At 38.5% G+C, this 16,859-nt stretch overlaps 1 protein-coding gene and 1 pseudogene across 1 annotated transcript; both read left to right on the top strand.

The window, feature by feature from the left end:
• The first annotated feature begins 204 nt into the window (after positions 1 to 204).
• On the top strand, positions 205 to 12,320 carry SPINK9 (serine peptidase inhibitor, Kazal type 9). Its single transcript, XM_027548495.1, has 4 exons — positions 205 to 382; positions 1,131 to 1,159; positions 7,950 to 8,074; positions 12,242 to 12,320. Exons 1-4 carry the CDS (start codon positions 328 to 330, stop codon positions 12,318 to 12,320), a joined length of 288 nt encoding a protein of 95 aa, XP_027404296.1. The 5' UTR covers positions 205 to 327.
• Positions 12,321 to 14,909: 2,589 nt separating this feature from the next.
• On the top strand, positions 14,910 to 16,032 carry LOC113896249 (annotated as a pseudogene).
• Positions 16,033 to 16,859: the final 827 nt, after the last annotated feature.

Raw genomic sequence — 16,859 nt, 5'->3', positions numbered from 1 at the left:
CGGTAGTTACTATCTGTTATGAAGATCAGACTGTGTAACAGGTGTAAAAGCACACAAACTTAAAGAGGTGAGGAAACAATGCCAACTTTATTGGGTCCTATCATCTATTAAAATGTCATATATAATCATCTGTCTTTCACAACAAAAAAAACATTCCTCTTTAGCAGATGTTTCTGCCCTCTTCCCAGGCTTGTTTCTGGAAACAGCTATTTCACAACTGAGACAGAACTCTTGACAATATATAAGGCAGAACCCATTCGGGCTGTGCAGACACCAGAAAGTAACTTCTTTTTCCTCCACTGGACTGCCCTTGGCCACCTCAGCAGTATGAGAACAACAGCCTTTGTCCTGCTCTCAGCCCTGACGCTTGCAACCATCCTCAGTGAGTATCTCCCTCATAACCCTGCCCCTGCCCTGATATTGAGAGTTCATGTTATCTTCTATCCATATAATTCTGAAATATATACAACACACATAATAAAGGAAAATTTCTGAAATGCACTTTTTTCTTTGTACCAATAAATGACCAAATTATATCATCAGGGTGCAAGTGGACCTAAATGGTCAACCAAGGCCAAATTGCTATCCATATAAACATTTAGTATAACTTCTTTGGGAAATGTCTATCCAATGTATCCTTGGACTTAATATCACTTTTTATTGGGATCTCATTTAATCATAAAACAATTCAATCCATGACTGGCAATCTATAGTTTGGCAGCATGAACTGCTTTACTTCTTCTTCCATTATTGAGCTGAAATCTGCCTCCCTAGAATTTTCCACTGCTAGTCCAATTTCTGCCTCTAGGCTTGTTACATAACAGCAGACACTTTCAAAATATAAAACTTGTGGATTTTTTTTCCTAAATTCAGATTATGAAGTAGGAAAGAACAGCACAAACTCATTATTATAATAGTTATATCATCTTTTGGGCTACACTCTAAACCTGCTTCAAAAAAGAAAATGAAAAGTTCTGTGTGAAGAGCTTCAACCTTTAATATTATGCTATACAGCTTTGAAGTGAATCTTATATTTTGATGACAGTCTGAGAGCTGAAACAAATCAAAGATTAGTTTTCTAATAAGATTAATGCTTCCAGAATTTAAATTTCTTTGTCTGTATCTTACAGATGTAGACTGCGTCAAACACCATGAACAGGTCTGTATGCTCATCTTGACATGAAAGTACTACTTTTGTATAATTTTAAAGGCCAGTATCAGTAAAGAAATACTCAACACTATATATTAATTAAATTTCTACATGTTTAAAGGTTTATTTTTTAAGTTTCAAAAATTGTTTCTTTTAAAAACTGTAGGTAGACCTTTCTAAAATGGAAGGGGCAGAACAGAGTGGTTAGACACCTAGCATGAGAATGAATAGGTGCTGATTAAATTCTAGCTGTTTGATAGTGTGCCCATGCGAAACAATACTTGCCTCATATTTCACAATAGTGTGAAATTTAAAGCTGTAATATTTAAAAAGGGCTTAGCACAGTACCTGACACATAGTAAAGCTCAGGAAGGACAAGTCATGACTTAAAATGTTTAAATGGGTCACATACATCTTTGTTCTCTATCTTAAAGAATGAAGATTTTAACTTAACCTTTTTTTCATTACTCATTAAATAATGACTACTGTTGAGAAAATCTAGGTGTGGTAGTAAAAACTTAAGCTAGCTACCAGGCAATTTGGGTTTTAGACTAGCTTTACTGCTTTCTAGCTGCATGACCCTTTGGCCCAGGCAGTCCCTTCCACTTCTTTGAGTCAAAAATTTTGGTTTCCCTGTTAAAGAAAATAAGACATTAAGACTGTAAATTTTGGAGTCAGGATTGAGTTCAAGCCATCCTTCATGATTTTTTAGATGTGTGAGAATGAAAAGGTTCAGTTCACTTCAGTTCAGTTGCTCAGTCGTGTCCGAATCTTTGCAACCCCATGAATTGCAGCATGCCAGGCCTCCCTGTCCATCACCAACTCCCGGAGTTCTCTCAAACTCATGTCCATCGAGTCAGTGATGCCATCCAGCCATCTCATCCTCTGTCGTCCCCTTCTCCTCCTGCCCCCAATCGTCCCAGCATCAGAGTCTTTTCCAATGACTCAGCTCTTCGCATCAGGTGGCCAAAGTATTGGAGTTTCAGCTTTAGCATCAGTCCTTCCAATGAACACCCAGGACTAATCTCCTTTAGAATGGACTGGTTGGATGTCCTTGCAGTCCAAGGGACTCTCAAGAGTCTCCTCCAACACCATAGTTCAAAAGCATCAATTCTTCAGCACTCAGCTTTCTTCACAGTCCAACTCTCACATCCATATATGACCACTGGAAAAACCATAGCCTTGACTAGATGGACCTTTGTTGGCAAAGTAATGTCTCTGCTTTTTAATGTGCTATCTAGGTTGGTCACAACTTTTCTTCCAAGAGGTAAGTGTCTTTTAATTCCATGGCTGAAATCACCATCTACAGTGATTTTGCAGCCCCCAAAAATAAAGTCTGACACTGTTTCCACTGTTTCCCCATCTATTTCCCATGAAGTGACGGGACCAGATACCTTGATCTTCGTTTTCTGAATGTTGAGTTTTAAGCCAACTTTTTCACTCTCCTCTTTCACTTTCATCAAGAGGCTTTTGAGTTCCTCTTCACTTTCTGCCATAAGGGTGGTGTCATCTGCATATCTGAGGTTATTGATATTTCTCCCAGCAATCTTGATTCCAGCTTGTGTTTCTTCCAGCCCAGCGTTTCTCATGATGTACTCTGCATAGAAGTTAAATAAGCAGGGTGACAATATACAGCCTTGACGTACTTCTTTTCCTATTTGGAACCAGCCTGTTGTTCCATGTCCAGTTCTAACTGTTGTTTCTTGACCTGCATATAGGTTTCTCAAGAGGCAGATGAGGTGTTCTGGTATTCCCATCTATTTCAGAATTTTCCACAGTTTATTGTGATCCATAAAGTTAAAGGCTTTGGCATAGTCACTAAAGCAGAAATAGATGTTTTTCTGGCACTCTCTTGCTTTTTCGATGATCCAGCGGATGTTGGCAATTTGGTCTCTGGTTCCTCTGCCTTTTCTAAAACCAGCTTGAACATCTGGAAGTTCACGGTTCACGTATTGCTGAAGCCTGGCTTGGAGAATTTTGAGCATTACTTTACTAGCGTGTGAGATGACTGCAATTGTGCGGTAGTTTGAGCATTCTTTGGCATTGCCGTTCTTTGGGATTGGAATGAAAACTGACCTTTTCCAGTCCTGTGGCCACTGCTGAGTTTTCCAAATTTGCTGGCATATTGAGTGCAGCACTTTCACAGCATCATCTTTCAGGATTTGACATAGCTCAACTGGAATTCTATCACCTCCACTAGCTTTGTTCGTAGTGATGCTTTCTAAGGCCCACTTGACTTCACATTCCAGGATGTATGGCTCTAGGTGAGTGATCACACCATTGTGATTATCTGAGTTGTGAAAATCTTTTTTGTACAGTTCTTCTGTGTATTCTTGCCACCTCTTCTTAATATCTTCTGCTTCTCTTAGGTCCATACCATTTCTGTCTTTTATTGAGCCCATCTTTGCATGAAATGTTCCCTTGGTATCTCTAATTTTCTTGAAGAGATCTCTAGTCTTTCCCATTCTGTTGTTTTCCTCTATTTCTTCGCATTGATCGCTGAGGAAGGCTTTCTTTTCTCTCCTCGCTATTCCTTGGAACTCTGCATTCAGACGCTTATATCTTTCCTTTTCTCCTTTGCTTTTCGCTTCTCTTCTTTTCACAGCTATTTGTAAGACCTCCTCAGACAGCCATTTTGCTTTTTTGTGTTTCTTTTCCATGGGGATGGTCTTGATCCCTGTCTCCCTTACAATGTCATGAACCTCAGTCCATAGTTCATCAGGCACTAAAGGTTAATTAATATTAAACCTTAGGAGTTTCCTGCTTACACTACATATGATATAAATTCTGGCACTGTGGTTTGAACAGGCAAGAAGTGAAATCATGCTGGCATATACTTGACATCAGTTCAGTTCAGTTCAGTCACTCAGTCGTGTCCAACTCTTTGTGACCCCATGGACTGCAGCATGCCAGGCCTCCTTGTCCATCACCAACTCTCAGAGCTTATGCAAACTCATGTCCATTGAGTTAGTGATACAATCCAACCATCTCATCCTCTGTTACCTTCTTCTCCTCCTGCCTTCAATCTTTCCCAGCATCAGGGTCTTTTCAAATGAGTCAGTTCTTCACAACAGGTAGCCAAAGTATTAGAGTTTCAGCTTCAGTATCAGTTCTTCCAATTAATATTCAGGACTGATTTCCTTTAGGATAGACTGGTTGGATCACCTTGCAGTCCAATGGACTCTCAAGAGTCTTCTCCAACACCACAGTTCAAAAGCATCAATTTTTTGGCACTCAGCTTTCTTTATAGTCCAACTCTCACATCCATACATGACTACTGGAAAAACCATAGTGTTGACTAGATGAACCTTTGTCGGCAAAATAATCTCTGTCCTTTTTAATATGCTGTCTAGGTTGGTCATAGCTTTTCTTCCAAGGAGCAAGTGTCTTTTAATTTCATGGCTGCAGTCATCATCTGCAGTGATTCTGGAGCTCAGAAAAATAAAGTCTGTCACTGTTTCCACTGTTTCCCCATCTATTTCCCATGAAGTGACGGGACCAGATACCTTGATCTTCGTTTTCTGAATGTTGAGTTTTAAGCCAACTTTTTCACTCTCCTCTTTCACTTTCATCAAGAGGCTTTTGAGTTCCTCTTCACTTTCTGCCATAAGGGTGGTGTCATCTGCATATCTGAGGGTACTGATATTTCTCCCAGCAATCTTGGTTCCAGCTTGTGCTTCTTCCAGCCCAGCAATTCTCATGATGTACTCTGCATAGAAGTTAAATAAGCAGGGTGACAATATACAGCCTTGATTCACTCCTTTCCCAATTTGGAACCAGTCTGTTGTTTCATGTACAGTTTTAACTGTTGTTTCCTGACCTGCATAGATTTCTCAGGAGGCAGGTCAGGTGGTCAGGTATTCCCATCTCTTGAAGAATTTTCTCGAGTTTGTTGTGGTCCACACAGTCAAAGGCTTTGGCATAGTCAGTAAAGCAGAAGTAGATTTTTTTGGAACTCTCTTGCTTTTTCAATGATCCAGCAGATGTTGGCAATTTGATCTCTGGTTCCTCTACCTTTTCTAAAACCAGCTGGAACATCTGGAATTTCACAGCTCACATACTGCTGAAGTCTGGCTTGGAGAATTTTGAGCATTGCTTTTCTAGCATGTGAGATGAGTACAATTGTGTGGTAGTTTGAGCATTCTTTGGCATTGCCTTTCTTTGGGATTGGAATGAAAACTAACCTTTTCCAGTCCTGTGGCCACTGCTGAGTTTTCCAAATTTGCTGGCATATTGAGTGCAGCTCTTTCACAGCATCATCTTTCAGGATTTGAAATAGCTCAACGGGAATTCTATCACCTCCACTAGCTTTGTTCATAGTGATGCTTCGTAAGGCCCATTTGACTTCGCATTCCAGGATGTCTGGCTCTAGGTCAGTGATCATACCATCATGATTATCTGGGTCATGAAGATCTTTTTTGTACAGTTCTTCTGTGTATTCTTGCCACCTCTTCTTAACATCTTCTGCTTCTCTTAGGTCCATACCATTTCTGTCTTTTATTGTGCCCATCTTTGCATGAAATGTTCCCTTGGTATCTCTGATTTTCTTGAAGAGATCTCTAGTCTTTCCCATTCTATTGTTTTCCTCTATTTCTTTGTACTGTTCACTGAGGAAGGCTTTCTTATCTCTCCTTCCCATTCTTTGGAACTCTGCATTCAAATGGCTATATCTTTCCTTTTCTCCTTTGCCTTTCATGTCTCTTCTTTTCTCAGCTGTTTGTGCTCAGACAACCATTTGCCTTTTTTGCATTTCTTTTTCTTGGGGATAGTCTTGATCCCTGCCTCCTGTACAATGTCATGAACCTCTGTCAATAGTTTTTCAGGCACTGTTTATCAGATCTAATCCCTTAAATCTATTTGTCACTTCCACCGTATAAGTGTGAGGGATTTGATTCAGGTCATACCTGAATGTTCTAGTGGTCTTCTCTACTTTCTTCAATTTAAGTCTGAATTTGGCAATAAGGAGTTCAGGATCTGAGCCACAGTCAGCTCCTGCTCTTGTTTTTGCTGACTATATAGAACTTCTCCATCTTTGGCTGCAAAGAATATAATCAATCTGATTTTGGTATTGACAATCTAGTGATGTCCATGTGTAGAGTCATTTCTTGTGTTGTTGGAAGAGGGTGTTGGCTATGACCAGTGCGTTCTCTTGGCAAAACTGTTAGCCTTTCCCTGCTTAATTTTGTACTCCAAGGCCAAATTTTCCTATTACTCCAGGTATATCTTGACTTCCTACTTTTGCATTCCAGTCCCTTGTAATGAAAAGGAAATTTGTTTTTGTCCCAGGACAAACCACAGGGCAGCCATACCTGACATGGGACACTGCAGTTCCATTTTCCACCAAGCTGTACTAGCCCCTGAAGTCCTCTCCCATCATGTCATGCTTAGTAATCTTTGTATTGGCAGCTCTCACCTCAGCTCTAAAGTTTAGAAGGTTCATAAAGTATAGTAACTGAAGGAGTGGATGAATTAATGAAACATATCTGAAGGGGAACATGAACTTAAGCATATTTTGAGTTATCCAAGTGGAGATATTCAAACATTAGAAAAATATCATGTCTGCAAGTGAACTTATTTTTGAAACCAAATAAGAGTCACAGACATAGAGAACAGACAGGTTTCCAGGGGTGGGGGGCAGATTACTAGATACAAACTAATATATATAGAATGAGTATACAATAAGGTCTTACTGTACACTACAGCGAACTATATTCAATGTCTATATAACTTAAAGTTTGCTGTATACCAGAAACTAACACAACATTGCAAATTGTAAATCAGCTATACTTCAATAAAAATAAATTAAAAAAAAAAAGAAAAATATGATGTCTGAAACTCTGGGACAGAAGGAGCTGGAAATGTAGAGTCTTTGGTAAAGAACTGGAGTTAGTGTAGAATTAGAAGTAAAGCCACAGAACAAAATTAATAGCTATCATGTATTCACTATTTACCATGCCATGTACTGCTAAGTATTTCATATATATCTTCTCAGTTATGTATGTTTTACTTTAATATTACAATACAGTTATTATTGCCTTCATTTTGCAGATAAATAAATTAAAGCTTAGAGAGGGAAAATAATTGTCCCAGGGTTATATAGTCAGGATCTGAATTCCAACATGTTTGACTTTAATGTCCACACTCCACAATTTGCTCAAAGATTAAAAACCTAGAAAATTCTTTCTTGGTAATTGCCTACTTGCTCCTGCAGGCAACTGATCACCTTGGCTTTGGCTCCAGAAACTGAGATTAGTGGATCTCAACTACAATGTTAAAATACATCTGTTTGCCTATGCGCTAGTGAAGTGTATATCAAGTACCTTGCTACCAATAATTAATGGCAAATGTTGCTATGATACAGTAGTTCTTATAACTATAGTAGTTATCATAATATATCTCATACTTACATTCAGGCAGAACTTTTGAAGTGAAAGAAAGAAGTAGCAAACTGTACTACATGAGACATGTAGAAAACTGATCCCATGGGAATGGTTGTACTTGTGAATATGCTACATGTGTTGAGAACAGATGCATCAACCAGTATGGTGGAAAAGATTCTATTTTAAAATAAATAACGATTCAGTTACCAGTTATTATAAAGAAGTTTATCATGAGTGATTATATATACGATATAATTTTTTTGTTTTTTTACTTACTGTATCTTGGGGTTAGATGAGAAAAGACAATTGGAATAAGATACAAATGCACTGAGAGCTTTCTGAACTTGCTTGGAAAATCCTAAATCCTGAGAATAAAAATTTTGCTTAAGGAATTCAAGGCTTTTTATATGTATTTCCAGATTGACTGTAGTAAATATAAAATGTTACCATCAGAAGAAAGATTTTGTTATGAAATATATGCACCAATTTGTGGATCTGATGGCAAAACTTATGACAATGATTGCTACTTTTGTTATGAAGTTGAGTAAGTATTGAAATAGTTTCCTACATTTAAGGGTTAATAATTACGTGTTAAGACCAATGTACTTGAAACAGAAGGAGTTGTTTATGGTATAGAATATGTGAGTCATCCATGCTGACTCTGATGAATAGAATTCTCATAATTTACAGGATTTGGGCGTCACTGGTATTACTGTGTCACTACATATTGGCAGTAAGAGCAGAGAACCTTAGACAGAAGGAATCTTGGAAAGAAATTTAAAGGTCATCCAGTTCAACTTCCACCTATTAATCTATTGCTTAAACTCTTCCCATGAAAAATTCACCAGTTTGGCTCTCAGCCAATGCTTTGTTTATTTTCAGGGAAAAAGAAATATCCCTCCATCTAGGCATGCCAGTCCACAACTGCTAGGATGAGCTGTATTTATTGTTCAGCTTCAACAACTAAGTCTGGATATGTTAGAGCTCCTTAACAAGAAAAACCTAAAGAACTTGTTCTGAGTATGATTTCTAAAAAAAAAAAAAAAAAAAATTGTATGCTGGAAGTATAATAAACTTAAATTTAGAAAATCACATAACCAAAAGCAGTTTAAAGATTACAAAGTAATCATCCAAAAGATATATTAGTATCAGCTCAAAAAGCACGAAATGATGACTAATATACTAGAGTGTATTTAGAAACTTACAGTTCCCTTTAAGTACTTTTAAACCAAACATGAATGAAAACTAGCATCTAGTATATATGGCATATTGTTCTGATTCTGTTTTATTAAGAAAAAATTACGAACTCTTATAAAAAAGGCTTACATGTATCTTCTTTAAATAAAAAATCCATTAAAATATATTTTTAGGGACATAAACTGACTATGATGTATTATGAGCCTCATCCTTATGTAATCAGCACCAGCTGCTAAAAAATCCCTAAACTGCTGTCACTCCTTTTAAAAGCATCAATAAATGGAGAGACTTGGCTACATTTTGAGGGGCTCACTGGTGAAATGCGGATGCTAATGAAATGCCTATGGCCTCAGCATTTCTCATTTGTTGCTATTTTTGTCTCCACAGGAAAACTAACAACAAACTTAAATTTGTACACTTTGGAAAATGTTGAATCAGTCTTATGATTACAAACACAAGAGACACATTTCTTCTCCCATATAATCTATACCATATTACCTCATCTTGTCACTATTATGTCTTGATTTGCTTGTAAAATAAAGAAAGTGAAATAAATATATGTCTGACTTTTTGTTTAGGAGTTGAATCTTCTAGATTTGTTTCACTTTTGTGTAATCTCTATAAGACAACTTTAGGGCCACATCCTGGGGGAAAGGGGCCAATTAAGACTAGTAGTACCCACTCCAGTGTGCTTGCCTGGAGAATCCCAGGGACGGGGAAGCCTGGTGGGCTACTGTCTATGGGGTCGCACAGAGTCAGACACGACTGAAGCAACTTAGCAGCAGCAACAGCAGCAGTGAAGCTCCGATATTTTGGCCACCTGATGCGAAGAGCTGACTCACTGGAAAAGACCCTGATGCTGGGAAAGATTGAAGGCAGGAGGAGAAGGGGATGACAGAGGATGAGATGGTTGGATGGCATCCTGAGTCGATGGACATGAGTTTGAGCAAACGCTGGGAGACGGTTAAGGACAGGGAAGTCTGGCATGCTGCAATCCATGGGATCGCAAAGAGTCAGACATGACTGGGAGACTGAATGGCAACAAATACTCCAATAAAAATTAAAGAATAAAATAAAAATAAAGAATGCCAGTCCGCACTGCCCCCCACAACTAAGCATAACAACAATATTAAATTAAAATCAGCATGCTGTTATTTTGCTCTGTTGCTCAGTCATGTCAGACTGAACAACAACAAAGTAGGAACCAGAAAAATCAAAGGAGCTAAAGCTGGTGCCTTCTCTTGCCCAGGCCAGGAAAACATTCTCTGTGCATAACTTAGTTCTGGCCTATTCCTGAAAAATTCCTTAACACATAAAGAGGAAGACTTCAAGCACAACAATCAGGAAATACTGTTTTGCTATATGTCTCTTGTGTTTAAGACACTGAAAGCAACCCTGGGTTGAGACTGCTACTTCTTCCCAGAGAATATGTCTGTAAAACATTTCAAGTAAACACATCCAGGAAAGTTGTGCAAGTTCCCATGAATTAGTTGATGTCTCCCATGTTTTTCTTTCTTTAAAGTCTGATCTCAGGCCCAGGACCTGAAACTTGAAATCCTACTAATACATTATGTATCCCCAAAATTATATTATTATTTATTTCAAAGATCATATTATTTGTTCCCCAAAACAGAGTGTGCCTTGCAAAACTTTTAAATCTATCTGTACATCTATTCAATGAACACATATCTATTAATGCCTATCTATTATACTTTGAGTCTGTGTTAGACTTGGTAGCATATAATAGTGAATAGAATTGATTTGGTCTTATCCTCTTGGAGCTTACATTCTGTGGAAAAATTATTTTCCATGCTTAGTACAGCATCCTGTACAAAAGTGATATTATACAAATATGTTTAGTAACACTGAATCAAAATTAAGCAACATTTCAATTGTATTATAACAGAGTCACATTATATAAGTATATAACATATGAAAATCTAACTATGTGATCTCTGCAAAGAGGGAAAAGGAGAAATCTCTGCAAAGAGGGAGAAAAAGTTAAACTCTTTTGAACTGTGGTCTGATTTCACAGATCCATCCGAAATTTAGGGACTGAGACTGTCCACCACGATGGCATGAAGTAGGAACTCAAGTAGGATACTGTTTGTTGTAGTGGTTATTTTCTGGTTTTCCTGAGTGTTTTGAAAAAAACACTCCTTAGAGAAACTCTTTAAAGAAATTGAAAATACTGACTTGAATGTCATTTATCTTTTCACCAAATACTGATTAAATATCCACATTTTGTTAGATGCTAGAAACGCATCAATAAGCAAATATAAAAATTCATTCTTTTTTTTGAAGCTTTAAGATTACATAGGAATAATAATATTAATAAGATACCAATCAAATATGTGTGTGTTTGAGTATATGGCGAATCTTGAGACTAGTTAAGCAGAAAATGATCTCTGGTGCAGGAGTGGAGTTGAGGGTAGAGTGGGAGGCAATAGTCATGGTGCTAAGAAGCAAGAAGCATCACTACAAGCAGAGAGAACAAAGTAACTAACACCAACAATTGGTGAGTTCATATTTTTAAACCACTCTTCCTCCCAAGCCCCTTCTATAATCCACTCCCCACAATCTATTTTCCAATTACTTCCAAAGTGGTATTTCTGAAACACCGATCTCATCTTGTCATCTTCCTGCAAAAACTGTTTTAGTGAGTATCACTGCCTAATCCTCCATTAGTACTGGCCACCTCGCTCTCCATCTGCATTCCTCTCCACTCCACATTTTGATATGAACTGCTTACCACTCTTAGAACCTTGCGTGAACTCTGCAATTTTCTACATGCTGCTCCCTCTTCCAGTACTTCTCTTTCTCAATTTCCAATACCAATTTCACTCATTAAAGATTCAGCCCCAGGGTTATCTTCTCTAAAAATCTCCTCCTATGTATTCAGTCCTGCTAGATCAGCATGTTTCACATTATATTCTCATTAGCTTAATAAATATCTATCTCTTTTGTTACATTGTGAGCTCACAGCTGGCACACTGCAGGTGTTCAAATAATGCTTTATAAATTAATTTAATTAAACTAAAATTAATTGAATTTTACTTCTATCAACAAGTAAGGAAGCAAACCATGGTGTCTTATCCCAGATAACCCTGAAGTCAGATGTCACTTCCTGATTCACCTGAAATTTTTGCATCTGTTTGCATTCTATATCAACCGAAGCTCTGAATGGTTAGTCAAGTACCTACAAACAGAATCCACAGACACACAAATAATAGCAAATGACTGTTTTCCTAGAGACTGCCACATAAAGACAGAGATGGTGGTTACCTTGCACACCCACAGCCTAAAACTCTCCATTATGTTCCTGTTCTCTATATTCATATCTTGCAACACTGTCTTGTAAGTCAATCTTTATGATTTATAGCGTGAAAACTGCCATCAAATTTTAAAGATTACCAAATAAAATAAAGTAAAAATTAAATACATTGTCAAAACATGTTCCCTATTCAAATTCTAAGAAATCTCATTCTGCTTCTTTTTCTTCCTCATATTTAAGCAAAGCAGGTATTACTACATCCAATAAACCTGTCCTCCTGGAACAAGTAACTCCTGTCTCTCTCCGAAAACTAAGCTAAGTGGAAGCACTGACTTTGACTTTGGAATTTTAATTAACAATAATAGTACAGATCAAGGAAATGTAAGCCAGAGCCAGAAAAACACACCTCAACAAAACATCTACATGGACACACACTGAAAACTTTTCAGAATTTCTGAAGAAAAGAAACTTTGAGTTCACAGAAAATTAAGCTTTTTAAGAGTGCCTAATAAAACTCTACAAACGAACTACTAGAGTATTGAAAAATGCTTCTGGAGAGATCTGAAAGCTACTGGATCCTTACCAGTTGCCAGACTCCTAGGCACTTCCTTCCTGGGATGTAAGGCATTTAACACTCAAAAATAGGTTCTGAGGTTAAAAGAACTACGGCCAGGCCCAGCCAAGTCCTCCATGGCTCATCCATCAACAAGCCCAGTTTTGGGGTTTCACGCTCCCTAATCCCAGTTCCTGAATCTCATTCTTCATGTGGGAGATCCCACCTGAAGCCCCACCTCTATAACTGGCCCAGCAGCCAGACCGTTTGGCTCTCTGCCCTTCCACGTTGTGCTCCCTGTTTCTCTCTTCCTCTCTGCTTTACTGCTCCTAGAAATGAAGCCCAGTGGCTGACACCCCCAATATATTGGCAGACTTCTGCTGTGGTGCTCACCTCCCTTGTCTGCCTGTTTTTAGACTGCTTGTCTGGGCTCCAGTTTATCTATGAGGCCTACACATTGCCTGGACTACCATCTGCTTGCTGCCGCTCTTTAGATATGAACATGTCCCCCAGTCAGACTGAAATTATCTGTGATACAATGGATAAGGTGGTGGTCATTTTGCAAAATGGTATATATACATGTCTAATCATTATGTTGTATACATTAACTAATATTATACATCAATTACATCTCAATTTTAAAGAAAACACAGATTAAAAAACTCTAAGAAAGCTGAAAAAAAAGACGAGGGATTTTGAAGAAAGAGAACTTTGGGGTCAAATTTACATTTGCTACTTCTGAGAAACCTTGAGTTAGTGATTTAACCTCTGAGTTTCAGTTCTTGCATTTCAAAATGGGGGCAAAAGCAGCTGCTCATGAACTGGTATGAACCACTATACATACAGCATATACTATTGTGCCTGGCATATAATTAGCCAAAAAATTAATAAATGATTTAAAAATAACAGAACAAAAACTTGTGGTTGCCCTAAATTTGTATCCTAAACACAATGGATGGTTCTATTTCAGGTTCTGGCCCCTCCCTGTCTTCTTTCCAGCCCCACCCTGTTACCCATGTCTGACCCCACCCTAAGAGACAGAACTATGAACCTCCTGTCAGAGCAGAGCCACAGAAGTCAGCAGAGTAGTTTGACTGCAATGAAATAAAAACACACAGTCTTCTATCAGGAACTTTACAAAGACTTCTGAAAAGATGGTCCTCACGTTTGGTTTAAAAAATATATATCTATATCTATATATATCTATACCTATATATATATATCTATATCTATATCTGTATATATATCTTCTGGTTTTGAGGCTCAAGAGCAAGAACTTTGGTCCTGTTTATATTTGTATCTAAAATGGGTATTGGTCTATCTGTTTCTGCACTGCCTGAAAAATAGTAGGCAATGCCTGACAAACATCATATATATAATTTTTTAACTGTCAAAAAAGAAAACATCAGAATAAACAGGGTGAATATAATCAAGGCCATGTTTTCAACATCCTAATGGCATCAGGGGTCCCACACTAAATTCTGCATTGCCAGAAAATAACAAAAGAAACCAATATTTAGCAAAGGGCAGAGAACAAGAGAACTGAATTCCTCCACAGACAGAAAAACATTTCCAGAGTCTGTGGTTGCATAAGTGTCTTTGCCGGAGGAGAGGAAGACTGGTTGAATTAGGTGGGAGCTGGCAGCAGGAGATGCAGTAAAGAATGAGAATTAGGGGCTTCTAGTACTCTTGCCTGGAAAATCCCATGGATGGAGGAGCCTGATAGGCTGCGGTCCATGGGGTTGCTAAGAGTCGGACACGACTGAGCAACTTCACTTGCACTTTTCACTTTCATGCATTGGAGGAGGAAATGGCAGCCCACTCCAGTGTTCTTGCCTGGAGAATCCCAGGGATGGCGGGGCCTGGTGGGCTGCCACCTATGGGGTCGCACAGAGTTGGACACAACTGAAGCGACTTAGCAGCAGCAGCAGTGGCAAACTCAAAAGGTAAAAACCTCACTCAGACAACTTTCTAGAAAATTAACTGACTGAATACTTGCCTGAAGAACACTCTGCTTGGAGGTCAGGACAAAAAGACTACCACCAGAAAAGCTAAGTTAGCTGTACAGTGATGATCAGAAGGTCTGATCCTAATTGCAGAATATCCCTGATTATAGGGATGGGTTGTGTCTTGGGTTGTGTCTCCCACCTCATCTCTCCAGACCACACCAGAAGATCTGTAAGATTCTACCTGTGAAAACACCAGGAGTTCTTAGAAGGGAAGGAAGGAAGAGGATTACTGGATAGAATGAAAACAGGGTGGAATGAGCTTGGGAAAGCAGGGTGTTTAAACCTGTGGATGACAATATGCAAAACATAACTTTCAAAAATCAACTAGAAGCAACAGGCATAGAAGATGAGAGGGGTCTTTTCAGGAAAGAAGACAGCTGGTCCCCAGAAGAAGAATCTGAAGAAGCACTCCCAGGCAGATGGGGGTGGGGGCGTTGTTGCTCTGCAGAGAACCCCCCTTCAAGATCCATGAAGAAGACAAGAATGAACAAACAGAAGCCTTGTGGAAATGGAGATGGTGGCAACACTAGTGAAGCACTTCAACCACCTTGGAAGAAAAGGGCTCACTGTTGAAAGTTAGGAGGCATTTAACAGTAGAACGGAAAATAAAGATTCCAGAAGAATTAAAATCATGGCTTGTTGAGGACTCAGTTCAGTTCAGTTCAGTCGCTCAGTCGTGTCCGACTCTTTGTGACCCCATGAATCGCAGCACGCCAGGCCTCCGTGTCCATCACCAACTCCCGGAATTCACTGAGACTCACATCCATTGAGTCAGTGATGCCATCCAGCCATCTCATCCTCTGGCGTCCCCTTCTCCTCCTGCCCCCAATCCCTCCCAGTATCAGAGTCTTTTCCAATGAGTCAACTCTTCACATGAGGTGGCCAAAGTACTGGAGTTTCAGCTTTAGCATCATTCCTTCCAAAAGTTACTAGGCAGAAGCAGCTGTTTCAACTCTCTGCTAAGAAAAATGTAGATGGTATTCTACACAGCATTTACAAAAGCTATAAAGAGTATTAAAATTGCAAGAAATTGCTGGGAAATGTTGGTGATAAGGAGTATGTGGTTAATAAAGTTGTGACAGGAATAGAAGAGTATTTCAATGTGATACTGGGCACTCAGCTGCTCTCCACATTTTAGAGACTCCAGTATGCCAAAATCCTCTTGGCTTACCCTGATGTGCCAGTGTCCCAGGTTTAGGCAGCACCACACCTACTGAGATTATTTGTAAGAACTGCAGCAATGTTGGCACATACGCCCTTTGATGAGAAGAGTCTTGCATGATCTCTGGGCTGTTTGCATGGTTTCCTAAAATACCTGGTGAAAGATGCTGTCTCTGTTTACTGCCAGTGGTTACAAAGTGGCTTCTGCTGAGAACCACCACAAAGCCCTGAGAGGGTCTACTGAATACTCACTGCTATGTCTGGTATCTGTAAACACTCTTTTTGTTCTTAGTCTTTCTCTTGCATAACTGATGTTCTTTAAAATTGCTAATGTATAACAGGGCTTATGCTTCAGTTAGTTTTCTGTTTTGTTCTAAACAGAAAATAAAAGCAGTACAGGCTCCTTTTCTCATTTCAAAGTTCCTACCAGTGCAGGCAGTAATTAGACAAAGAAGAAACACTGACTAGAACATTTTATTGCCTACTTGACAACATTGCTTGAATGCTTGTGGTTCTACCTCTTTGACACTACACAATTTTCTGTGTTAAAACTGTGTGCAAAAAATGCCCTGATTCCCAGTTCCAAAGGTTCAACTTAATATATATATACCTGAAAACCCAAGCATTTGTGCTTTTTTTAATAGTGCTTGAAGTAAAAGAGCCCATCCTCTGAAAGTTCATTTGTGTTGCTTGAACATTCTGCTAATATCATTCAAATTGTTGAAGGATGGTAGTTTGGTCCATAGTTTTTGCATCTGAGTCTAATGCACGTTCTAACATGAGAGAGGCGATGCACTATTGTATAGCCACAGTTTTCTGGAGAAGTTGATATTTTAGGAATTGTATTTCAGATTTTAAACAAAATCTGTCTCTAAATTTCAAAGCAATTAAAAAAAGAATGGGAATTAGGGAAGGGGCATATAAAATTTATATGATTTTATATAAGACATAAAAGATATCAAAGATACAGCTTGTGCTATTTCTTATATTGTGTGATAGGTATATGAGCATTTGTGCTGTGGTTATTGATATTATGATTATTGTTTAAACTGTACCTGTGTATTATTAATAAATATACTCTTGCATGTACTATACATGATGAAATAGAGAAAAGACAAGGAGGAAAAAGTGGGAA

This window comes from Bos indicus x Bos taurus, chromosome 7, assembly GCF_003369695.1.
Source record: "Bos indicus x Bos taurus breed Angus x Brahman F1 hybrid chromosome 7, Bos_hybrid_MaternalHap_v2.0, whole genome shotgun sequence".
Taxonomy (NCBI): Eukaryota; Metazoa; Chordata; class Mammalia; order Artiodactyla; family Bovidae; genus Bos; species Bos indicus x Bos taurus.
This window is presented reverse-complemented; position numbering and strand designations above follow the sequence as displayed.